The sequence below is a fragment of the Sceloporus occidentalis genome, unplaced genomic scaffold (assembly GCF_023333645.1).
Source record: "Sceloporus occidentalis isolate IW3139 unplaced genomic scaffold, rSceOcc1.0.p SCAF_380, whole genome shotgun sequence".
Classification (NCBI taxonomy): domain Eukaryota; kingdom Metazoa; phylum Chordata; class Lepidosauria; order Squamata; family Phrynosomatidae; genus Sceloporus; species Sceloporus occidentalis.
The window spans coordinates 334,101-347,335 of record NW_028317360.1 but is presented as its reverse complement, the minus strand read 5'-3'; the positions used below and the strand labels follow the sequence as shown (position 1 = coordinate 347,335).

Here is a 13,235-nt window from a genome sequence, read left to right as displayed (position 1 = left end):
ACTTCTACTGTTTACACATTAAAAAGGTGCCATACCTTAACTGGGTGCTACAATGGCATGGGCATACATAGAAATTTGGTACAATTCTAAAATCAACCCAGGCATACTCTGACATAACTAAAATGTGAAGGATTGAAATATTCAACAAAAATGTTGTACAACATGTAATATTTATTTCTGAACAACTCAGGACACATAGGAAAACATTTAATTGAGATATTTATTTAGCTGTTATGATGGCTTTTCCAATGTTATCTCCTTTAAGCATTCCAATAAATGCAGCTGGCATGTTGTCAAATCCTTTAGTAATGTGCTCGTGGTACTTCAACTCTCCCTGTTGGAAACCGGTATATATATTAGTACTGCTGTGTAATCAGTACATACAAGATACAACATATTACATTCTAATAAAGATAAGCAATAGAAATAAGGGGTCAAATTAAACAAATATACCTCTACAACCCACTGCATGAGCTTTTCCAGGCCTTCATTGTATCTGTTTAGCCAACGCTGCACTGTGAATCCTTCCATGCGCAGCTCTTGGAAGATTAAGGGGAAGTGAACATAAGGCCCTGGGGAAACAGAAGAAAGGACATAATGCTCAAAATAATCGTCATAATTCAACTCCAAGGCCCAATGTTTCTCTTTATACTTCTATGATGTAACTGTCTCAGAAGGACCCAGGCATGTGTCATACAGTACAGTAAAGAACAAACTGATGGGATGGATCAGTACCTTTTCTAGTAACAGAATCATTGTATAGGGAAATAGCTCCACAAACAGCAATTCTTCCATATTTTCTCATCTGGAGTAAAGCCACATCTGCAAATTCTCCCCCAACCTGCACGGATACAACAGGACAGACACAGTTATCAGGCACCTTCTGGGGATCTATTTCTTTTAAGCACAATACATCATACTCCTGTACCACTGGTTGAGAAGTACAAGCCAGCCCAATAGAAGAAGTCTAAAAACACACAAAGCGGCCAACTCCACCAAACAGGTGCCAGGAGAGGACCCACAGAAGAAACAGCATCATACAACTATTGGAAGTATGGACTGAGATATGGTAGCCGAGGTTCCTCACGTTTGTATGCACTTTTTCCAGGTGCTCACACAGAAGGTGCCATTAAAGAAACTTGGTGATTAATGTGTTGCGTTAAGGAGGTTTTATGGTTTGCTAGGACGTAATCCTGGTTAAGGACGAGATAAAGAGTGCAAGACTGAACATCACAAGCTGAACATCAACTTGCTTAAGGACTTTTCTATAATTGAAAGAGGAGGCTTAATCTTAGCTCTGTATGTCCTGGTCCCCTTAGTCCTTGAAATTTCGTCATATCCCTTTCCACATATCCCCCACCACCTCTCCAGGTTTCTCTACTGCCGCAATATCGCTATTTTTTGCACCCCCCCCCCCCGTAACGGTTTCATTTTTATTGTTGTTGTGTGATGATTACTGTTGCCCTTTGTACTGTGTTTTGTATATGTATGATTGATCGAAGTCACAGCACTGTTTCAGTTTTTGGACTGCACACAGATTATGTCTGTATATACATATGTATATATGTTTGTATTGAGAGCTGCACTACAGAGTGGCTTGTATATATATATGTAATGTACATTCTGTCTTTTAATAAACTCAGTCAAACATGTTAGGTCTCTGCTTTATGCCTTTGCGTGTTTAAATGTGGGTGTATCAAATTGATATTTTGTCTTCCGCCTCAAATAATGATGCATTCTTTCAGCCCAACCTGAGCTGACAGTTTATGTTCTGAGTTAATTACTGTGAGCTGACTTAGCTGATGTACAATCAAGTTTTGGGATGCATCTGGCTCACTGACCTTTTTATGGTATTCACATTTCATATCTGCATCACTCACCACATTTTTAGTATAGGTATTTTATGCCACATGTATCATCTTGTGTGCTAGAACTTTGCATACATAATATTATGTTTTAACTGTAGTTTCTTGTTGGTAAGCTAAATAAATAGATAACTGTCTTAAATGCTCATAATGGCCCCATTGTTATTTATTTTTATTATAAATCCCTCTATGAAAAGCTCATTCTTAGCAAATACAATGATATCATGCTTAGCCTGATGCAAAAATACTAATTTTGATAATTGTCTTATAAAAAATACCCTGTTATTTGTACCCACATTCTCAAAAAAGCAATCGTATCCTTCAGGAGATGCCTTTTTCAAAGCTTCCTCTAAAGAGCTCACAGTCTTGTAGTTAAAGGCTTCATCAAAACCAATTTCCTTTAAAAATTCAACCTTATCATCTGAGCCAGCAGATCCAACTACTTTGCAGCCCTGGAGAAAAAAAAAACAATGGCTTGAAAACATAGGTATATAGAGATTATAAAATATATATTTGTATTGCTTTTTTGTACCCATTTCTTATTTTTTCTATTTTAGGTTTATTATTTCCCTTCTGCACTCTCTAATTTTAAAAATATATTGGGTAACAATTGCGAAAAATGCACCACTAAATAGTGAATGTCAACTCGATATGTTTGAGTTCCCATGTGTCATTACAAAGCTCTCCATTAGCTCACAAGAGCAATCTAGAACCAAAATGTGAGGGAGTACAAATGCAAAAGAACCAAACCCAGATGTACAGTATCTCACAAAAGTGAAACTGGTGAACTCCATACACACTTTTGTTGCCAAGGTTTAGAAAATAATGGCTGTGTGTTGAGTTATTTCGATGGGACAGCAAATTTACACTGTTATGCAGGCTGTACACTCAATACTTTACATTGTAGCAGAGTGTCATTTCTGCAGTGTTGTCACATGAAAAGATATAATAAAATATTTACAAAAATGTGAGGGGTGTACTCGCTTTTGTGAGATACTTTACATTTAGGCTTCAATGGGCATCATCAGTGAGGTTCAATTGTTATCACACCACGTGCAACAAGCGAAGGCAGCCCGTTATTGACACATCCCAGCACTCCATCAAAAGAATGAAAACAACTATACTCACAATTATTTTTGCAATCTGCCCTACTAAAGAACCAACAGCTCCCGCAGCTCCATTCACAAGAACAATTTCTCCTTTTTTGGCAAAGCAAACTTCTCGTAGACCAAAATAGGCAGTCAAACTGGAAAAAATTAGGTAAGTGATGTTGGCAGTTTCTAGGAAGCAACACTAGTATGCAAATAAACAAAGAATGTTACTAAAATGTAAAAACTGTAGTAAACCCAAGTAGGGAAAAAACATTGTTTCATACTTCATGAGTGTTCTCAAATTACCGTATTTTCCGGCGTATAAAGACGACTGGGCATATAAGACGACCCCCAACTTTTCCAGTTAAAATACAGAGTTTGGGCTATACTCGCCGTATAAGACTACCCCTCTACCCAGTATACAACAACCAGCCAATCACGGCAAGCGATGTACCTTACCGGTGATTGGCTGGTTGTTGTATACAAAGCCTGCTTGGATTGGGTGGATCAGCTCTCCCTAACATATGCCTGTCCACACACATGCATAGACATACACTGCCCTCACACACCCCTGCCTTTACACACATATACATGTACACACCAGCTTACAAACACACATATACACATACACTGCCCTTACACACACCTGTCCATACACATACACTGCCCATACACACACATATATATATATATCTACACTAGGGCTGCAACTAACGATTATTTTCATAATCGATTAGTTGGCCGATTAATCGATTAATCGGATAAAAAAAATGAATGTAAATTTTTCATTTATTTAAAATAATTTAATAAACAAATTGTTAAATACAAACATCAGAATAAAAAAAAACTTTGATAAAATACATTTCTTGTCTTTATTTCCCAACCAGCCCCCCCCCCAATTTATGCATGTTTGAGCCCAGGCTTGCCACGCTGCCTCCCACATATGCCACGCCACGCTGCCTCCCACATATGCCACTCCACGCTGCCTCCCACATATGCCACTCCACGCTGCCCCCCACATATACCACTCCACGCTGCCTCCCACATATACCACTCCACGCTGCCTCCCACATATACCACTCCACGCTGCCTCCCACATATGCCACGCCACGCTGCCTCCCACATATGCCACTCCACGCTGCCTCCCACATATGCCATGCCACGCTGCCTCCCACATGTGCCACGCTGCCTCCCACATGTGCCACGCTGCCTCCCACATGTGCCACTCCACGCTGCCTCCCACATATACCACTCCACTCTGCCTCCCACATATGCCACGCTGCCTCCCACATATACCATTCCACGCTGCCTCCCACATATACCATTCCACGCTGCCTCCCACATATACCACTCCACTCTGCCTCCCACATATGCCACGCTGCCTCCCACATATACCATTCCACGCTGCCTCCCACATATACCATTCCACGCTGCCTCCCACATATGCCACTCCACACTGCCTCCCACATATGCCATTCCACGCTGCATCCCACATATGCCACTCCACGCTGCCTCCCACATATGCCACTCCACCCCCACGTATGCCACTGTGCCTGATACGCCTTATACCCCCTGATACACCACTCCATCCTCCCCAGACATGCCACACTACCTCCCAGACATGCCACGCTGCCCTCCCCACATATGCCACTCCAGTCTACCCCCAGATATGCCACTGTGGCCCCAGATATGCCTTATACACCCTGATACACCACTCCGTCCTCCCCAGACATGCCACACTGCCCTCCCCACATATGCCTTATATACCGTATATGCCTTATACCCCCGGATATGTCTCTCCGTCCTCCCCTGATATGCCTTATACCCCCAGATATCTCATGGTGCCCTCATAGAGTCACAGACCCGTTCACATCACACTGACATCATACTTTTTTAAATAAGTACTGGGTTAATCTTCACTGCCCCCAGGATTTAGATTCCCCTTAGTTTGGCCCCCCTTTATCTCTAACTGCACCTTAAGTTAACTTTATTAAATTAATCAAATTAACCCTCAGTCCTCATCATTAAATTAACCCTAAACACCCCATTAACCATAACTACCCCTAAATACCCCATCAAAACAACTACCCTAAATTAACCCTAAACACCCCATTAACCATAACTGCCCCTAAATTAACCCTAAACACCCCATTAACCACAGCATCCCCTAAATTAACCCTAAAGACCCTGTCAACCACAACAGCCCCTAAATTAACCCTAAACATACCATTAACCACAACTGCCTCAAATTAACCCCAAACACCCCATTAACCACAGCTGCTCCTAAATTAACCCTAAACACCCCATTAACCATAGCTGCCCCTAAACACCCCATTAACCATAACTTCCCCTAAATTAACCCTAAACACCCCATTAACCATAACTGCCCCTAAATTAACTCCCACCTCCCCTAACTTTCAGCAGCCCAAATATTAATTTTATACTTACAGTTAGATGAGTGTCACAGCCATGTGGTTCTGGCCTTCTGGGAGAAGGAAGGGGGCGGGGCAAGTTGTCACAGTGATTACAGGGAGGGGCTGGTAAGTAGGAGCTGCTGCTGTGAGTCAGACTAAACGGATTATATAATGAGGGGTATTTTTCAGAGCGTTATAATCGATAATAATCGATTCAACTAATCGATAATGAAATTCGTTGGCAACGAATTTCATTATCGATTATTATCGATTTTATCGATTAGTTGTTGCAGCCCTAATCTACACATACTAACATACGCCTGTCAATACATACACATTTATACACTGCCCTCACCACACACCCCTGCCTTTACACACACACACATATATATATATATATATATATATATATATATATATATATATATATATATATATATATACACACCACCTTACAAACACACAAATACCTACACTGCTCTTACACACACCTGACCATACACATCCACTGACCTTACACACACATATATACACATACACCCCTTTCTCCCCATCTCTTACCTTTCTCATCTTCTATCTTCCATCCAGTTGTGGGAGCGTGAGGTCTGTCATTTCAGACCTCTGCTTTACTGCTCCCTCATCACTACGCGCCGGCAATTGATGCCGAGCGCCGGGACATGACGTCATCCCCGCGCTCGGCATCAATAGCCGGCGCGTAGTGATTAGGGAGCACGGAAGCCGAGGTCTGAAGTGCCAGACCTCGAGCTCCCTAATGTTGGGCTGGTTAGAGGGAGGTCGTGAACTCCCCAATTCGTGGGGAATCGTGATTCTCCAGTCCGGCTCGGTAAGTTTCAGTACCCCGCGTATAAGACGACCCCCGACTCTTGAGAAGATTTTCACGGGTTAAAAAGTCATCTTTCGCCAGAAAATACGGTATGTTAATATACTAATTCTATAATATCTACATAAGAGTAGTTTGTATGATGAAAATGTAATCCACATACCCAGGCATTCCAATTGTCCCAAGAGCCAATGATTTGGGGATGTGGTCAGGCCAGTTAGGAAGTAGTGGTGTCAATTCTTTACCTTGAGAAATGGAATGGGTTGTCCAGCCAGCACTTGAAACAGCATAACTGCCAACTGGGAAAGCAGGATTGTTACTTTCCAAAACCCTTTAAAAGAAAATACAGAAAACCTAAATATAATGTAATGTCAAGTGGTTTAGCTTGTAGTTTTATAGCTCTCAAGATGTAATTTCCTACAAAAAAACCCCCTCAAATCACAAGCACATCAAGTAAATAAAAAAAGGTTTAATTTCCTCTAAAGTTTATCGCAGTGCTTTTGTTTGTGAGATTTCTGAGTAATCACAACTTTCATCAGCCATGTGACAAAGCATCAAATATACTGAGGTACATGATACCAAATTCTAGGCAAGCATTGAAAGCTACGGGTCTATTCAGTTAAATGAGCAATCAGTCGAGTTATAGGCATTTAATTTATTAAATTATACATACCAAGAACGGACAGCCACTTCATAGCTTCCATCCCTGCTTGGGAGCATCTCAAGTTTTAATTCTCTTGTGCCGTTTCAGAGGAAGAATCACTATCATCTCCATTTCCCTGCACAAGGGATACCAATTGTCCCCCACTGATGAGGCCAGTGTAGGCCAAAACGTACGTCTGAGGTTTCATGGCTCAAATTTTGGTCCTGGACTACGCATTTTGCAGGATCAAACAAGATGATGGAGAGTTTTCCTCAGTAATGGCACAAGCTAAAATTTGAGATGCTCCCAAGCAGGGAAGCACTGTAGGACAAGCTACAAAGCAGCTTGTGACAGGACCAGTGTCACAGGGCCAGGCTAACAGGCTAATATTTTCGTGGAACTCTTAGCCGGGTCATGGAGTACTTTTGTGTCCAGTTTCTGATACAATGACCCGGTAAGAGTTTATAAGAGCCCCAGAGTCTGAATGAGGCTGCAGCTCCGGCCCTTCAAAGCGGCAATCATGTAGCCTGGCTGGAGCTCTTAATCGGCCAGCACAGCCCTGTTTGCCCACATGGCAGCCTCACTACAGGGGGGATAAGACAGGCGGGGAAACCCATTGTATCCCTTATTCCCCTCACCTAATGCATTCCCTGTGTTCTCCCCGAGCTGATTGGATTTGGGGTTGGGTTGTGTGTGGAGAACGTCAATAAATAATAAAAGTAATAAAAGTGGTTCTTGTTTTACTGCACAAATGGTGGTCTGACTGATCCATGAGAGTACTGACTGGTGATTCCTCAGCCCTCAAACAGGGGTACCCAGCCTTGGGAACGGTGACCCTGAAACACCTCAGATACGTGCTTCTTAATAGTATTAGTTGGGTACGCACTGATTCTTTTTTTTAGGAACTTGTTTTGAAGAAGGCAGAGCTTCTGGGACAAAATATGTGTTCTGTACAGCTTGTAACAGCACTGAACTAAGAACGAAGAGCAGCAATGGATAAGTTCCTAGGACGAATGGGGTCTTTTGTTGGATATCGCTGTTCTGGTCCCAACAAAGATATCCTGAGGAAGTCATGGCGCAACATTAATAGCGTAAGATATTAAGTCACTTAACATAAAAAGGTGTTAAAATCTTATCTGACTTTAAATCATACTCCATTAACGTTGATCTATTGAATGACATTGCAAGCTTCTGTGATAAATAGTAGATATGCATTACAAATCTCTGACAAATACACCAGTCAGCAGTAGCACCCTTGTTGTTGTGAAAGCTGAAAAAAGTATTGATATTTACCTGCCAACCTGCGTCCCAATCATGACATCCCCTTCTTTCATCATTCTCTTGCTGTAGGGTCTAGGAGTATGAATAGAAAAAAAAATGACACCAACATATACAGCACTCTAAGAACACTACCTCAGCAGTGCTTCATGTCTTGCAAGTCAAAACTGCTGGCATTCAAGTTATCTGTATTGCAGCTGGACTACTTACAATAATAACACACACATATTTGCTTTTGGAGAACAAGTCTAGGGTGACCAATATCTCCTCTATAGGCAGTTCTTTTTTAAAAGAGTGAACCTCTTATCAGGTTTTGAATAGGTAGGGTTATTATTAAACATTCCTAAAAGCATTCCAAAAGCTTGTTTTGCATGACCCTAAAGCTTGAAAAGATTAGGAGCAGGTTCTGGTCAGCTGAAACACAATCAGGCTTATAAGTTTTAAGTCATACTGTAAATGTAGCATGCTCTTATAGAAATATTATTGGCAGGTTTGGTATATACTGTACCCTGCCAAATTTTTCTTTTTTTCTATGATCATTTTCTTCTAACGTAGAAATAATTCTAATATAAATACTGGTAGTTTGGTGCTAAAGAAAACGTGTGGTTTGTAGTACCTTTTAGCTGACCAAACTATTAATAGAACAAGAAAGAAACACACAAGCTTAGAGATATAACTTTTAGTTGGATCCAATCTTTGAAAGACTCGAATGGATGTGAAGGTCTGCCAATAAGTCATAGTGTTTATCTTGCTATGACTGAAATTTCATGGTTACTCTAAGTACACCTCACTTTTGATATATAAGTTCTATACTTTGTACAGAATTAATGCATACCTCATGTAAGGGTCAACACTGAAATACTCCGCTTCCAATAATACCTCTGCAAATACACAAAATCATAAATGATTAGCATAGAGATATATAAACTGTGCTTGATCTTTATTGTTTGCCCACCTTACACTTAAAAGTATAAACTGAAGGTGTATTTTGGAATCACTGAAATTAGTTTGTGTCACCTATACAAGTTTTAACATAACAACTGTTTATGTTACTTGCATGTAGTTAAATAGCCGCTTAAAAACAGTTTAAATGGTATTCTGCTTATATACAGTTTTTCAGTCATGCAGTTTTTCTACCTATAGTTGGCTGACCTGATTTCTCCACACACATGGGCATTTCTACATGACAGGGTTATATACTATCATTTTTATTATGCCTTTATTAGTGGACACCTGGTCACCTTAGTTTAGAAGTACCAAGCTAAATATACAGACTTCCTGGCAGCAGGAAGTGCCCCGCAGAAATGTACTATTTTTTTTATTTTTTGTTATTACTCAAGTGCTTATCATAACAGTTGTACAAACCTGGCTTTTCATATCAGTGAAGTTTGCTTAATCAATAACATATAACGTCACCATGAGGAACATGCAACTACAATGCATATATTAACGTTTTAAAAGAGTTTAGAAATATTGCCAGTTGTTTTGTCAGCTGTATTCACAATTTACTGCAAACCATTACCACTGCAGTGCACTCTGGTGGTATAGATTAGATAGCAGGGAAATTAATTTCTCCTATCGTTTAACATAAATAATTAGGTTTGTGTTTTATGCATTTTTTTGCATGAAAAAAAAAATGCAGTGAACCTGTAATACTTTTCAAAAGTATTCCCAAATTCAGTGACAGTCCACTTTAGCCAAATTAAAACTAAACCAAGCCTCCTTAGTCACCCCTCCTTCCAGTAGACAAGAATGGATTATTGGGCTCCCACTTTTGAGGTGAGCCCATTGAAGGAAGAGGGGCTATTGTGCTGTTTTCTTTTTCAAAACAGTTCTAGTTTATGCATTATATGATGGTTTTGGGCAGCACTGTATTAGCTATTTGTGTGTGTTCTAGGTCTGCTATCTTAGCCCAATGTACTAGACAAACTCCATGACTCCTTATACTGACTGTGGTAAACAATAGAATGGATCATCCTGCCAGACATTGAAATATCTATGAAAAGTGCACAGACTTCATTAGCTTAGTGTGGTGTTAAGCAGGGAACGTTATCCAAAGGAGGGATGCGTAAATTGTTGGCGCTATATAAATAAAAGTTAATAATAATAATAATATCACGATTAACAACAATGCCACCCTCTAGGTCTACAGATAAAGGATGTTTGCTGGAACAAAATGAGATACATTACAGAATACAGTACAGTTCAGCACTATATTTTATACACAAAGAGAGAAATATTCCATGGGACTTTGGCTTTGAGCTTGCGGCTGAGCTTTATGATTGTAACCAAACATTTTCTAATAATCATTTAGCCTTTTAAATTTACACTTGGATTATCTGACACAACTTGCTATTGGGACACAGGAGTGATGGTTGCCTCTGTACGCTTATTAAGATATGAAGATAATCGGCCATTTCCAGCTACAATAGTCATTAACGACATGTATAGGTTTGTTTGAAAACCAAAATTATCTTACACCCATATTTAAAGCTACTTTTGTTTTTTTTATGTCATACTTCTATTGAGAGAGGTATTTTAGGAACTTTTTGACACTTAAAAAGTTTGCTGTCATTTTTTATTATTGTTGTTTTTAACTTTTTGGCAGCTCGTCAGAGAACAGTGCTACACGACTAGAGATTCTCTTAGGGTCTTTGTAGACCCTAGGGATCTCTCTTGTAATTTATGTGTGATCAGCGACAAGGAGTTATGAATGATCACAGCAGAGGCATGGTGTTGTTGTCCCCGCTGACAAAGAGGACACTAGGATGTCATCGGCCTACTGTCCCTTGCATTGACATTCTTGGTCATTAAAGAACACCTTTTTCAGGCTATCAAAAGACAATCTTATGTCAAAGGGGGAACAATGTATTAAAGCATTTAGGATACATTTTTTGTCTTTCCAAGACTACCTTTAGCGCTGGGGTCCATAGGAGTTTGCTGGAGTTCCCTATCTTATTAATCGTTATGAAAGTCCAATACCTGCAAGAAGGACTGAGCTGCCCCATATAATGTATACATAATGTAAGGGAGATTCTTGAAAGTCATCTTACCGATTTAACGGTAAATTATACAAAGGCAGCTAATCTGGGGGCGCGGTGTCCTGTGGAGAGTTTGTGCTAGCATTAATATGTAAGTGTGTATGAGCATGAATGTTCATGTGTAAGTGTTTGTGTGTTAGATGGTGTGTGTTAGCATGAATGTGGTTGTGTATGTTTCGTGTGTGAGAGTGCGTGTATTAGCATTAATGTGTAGGTGTGTGAACATTAATCTATATGTGTAAGTGTGCTATGGGAGTATGTGTTAACATGAGTATGTAACTGTGTGCTAGTGCAAGAGAGAATGTGTAACTTTGTGTTAGTGTATAAATATGTGTGCCAGTGTATATGTGAGTTAGCGAGTAGGGTACAAGGGGCTGATGGGGCCACTTGGCTGCACCTGCACCCCAAGCCAGAAAGTGCCAGCCCTCCCCTGAGGTAAGGTGGTTTTAGTTGGCCTTATGTAATTCATAGTGACACCTGAATAAAGTTCCACAGACTTCTGTGCCAGTGAATGTGGTATTGATTCCTCTAGACAAATTGCCTATTCTAAAGGTTGAGTGCATGCATAGTGGCAGCAGCAGTAAACTTTCACATGCTGGACAAAATGTTCCAGGTTGCATATTCACTAAATTATGCCTCTATGGACAGAAGATGATTGCTGGATGACAGTAATTGATGACTATATACACTATACAAAACCAAAAGGGATCAGAGCACTGGTGCATATACAGTATCCTCAAACAGGTGACCAGAATGAGAGAGTGTGAGCGTGGTAACACCAAATGTAACACACCTGCTCCCCATTTACACGTGACACCGGGGAGGGGAAATGGCTAATTGGGCCCAATTTGGGCATTCCCACTTATGGGTGTACTCACTTTTGTTGCCAAGGTTTTAGACATTAATGGCTGCGTGTTGAGTTATATTGAGGGGACAACACATTTATACAGGCTGTACACTCACTACTAAATTGTACGAGAGTGTAATTTCTTCAGTGTTGTCACATGAAAATATATAATAAAATATTTACAAAAATGTGAGGGTGTACTCACTTTTGGGAGATACTGTATATATATATATATATATATATATATACATACAGAATAAAAAATGTAAAAACCTGATATATCATCAAAGGAAAGAGACAGTTAGTTCAATATTGTCTTCGATATATTTTTTTTTACTTTGTGTACCAAGATATAGACCAAGATTTTAACTTTTTAATTATTTATTTAGGCATGTAAACCAATGCATCTCACTCATATTTTCTTATATAAAATTATTATTATTAGTAGTAGTAGTAGTAGCTAATCTGTAAGAAGTTGAAAAGAACAGTCAGTAACAGCATAACCATCTTCAGACCATTAGGTTTAATGTAACATTAATATATATGCTGCGTGATCTAGCAAAATTGCTCAGTCATTAATGTGCATTAGTTAAGATCAGGCAATATTCCCAATCGCAATCAATTAAAACATAATTTTGGAAAGTATTAAATCATAATCAAAGGCAGTAAAATGTGAATGTCCCTACTAACCTCCATTTTTAATCTTTGGTAAAGCCACCTCCTTTAACTTGAAATTTGAAAGTTTCGGAGCACCCTCAAAGTGTTTAACCAGGGTCCAGGAGCGAGACAGCACCATTCTGTAATGACTGCAAGACAACAGAACCATGAGCTCACGAATCTGCAAAACTACTGTGCAGGGTGTCCTAATATCCTCCCAACACAAAGGGGGAACCTCCCTGTTTAGAATATCTTTCAATTTATTGGTTCAACTAACAATACTATGAGATGCACATAACCAATCATCCTGCCAGAAATCATGTCCGTATTTGTATTTCATTTTTTCTCTTAGCTAATAGAGTTCATAGTTACTTTTAGAGCAAATATTTGTTAGTACTCCGCACAAAAATCAGAAAAGGATCATTGAAATTATACTGACAATATAAAATACTAATGGAGAAAGACAGCCAACCAGTTAGAAACACTGAAAGAACCTCAAAAGCCTTTCTTGTAATAACTCTATGTAGGGTTTAAGCAAACGTTTTAAATATTTAACTG

General features: G+C 39.7%; 1 protein-coding gene across 1 annotated transcript; it reads right to left on the bottom strand.

Annotated features, from left to right (window-relative positions):
- Positions 1-220: 220 nt before the first annotated feature.
- On the bottom strand, positions 221-12,816 carry LOC149273393 (prostaglandin reductase 1-like). Its single transcript, XM_089506377.1, has 9 exons — positions 12,711-12,816; positions 8,968-9,013; positions 8,148-8,207; positions 6,375-6,542; positions 2,994-3,111; positions 2,162-2,317; positions 736-841; positions 454-572; positions 221-334 (listed from the first exon to the last, which is right to left on the bottom strand). The coding sequence occupies exons 1-9, from the start codon at positions 12,814-12,816 to the stop codon at positions 221-223; spliced, it is 993 nt and encodes a 330-aa protein (XP_089362503.1).
- Between the last annotated feature and the right edge of the window lie 419 nt (positions 12,817-13,235).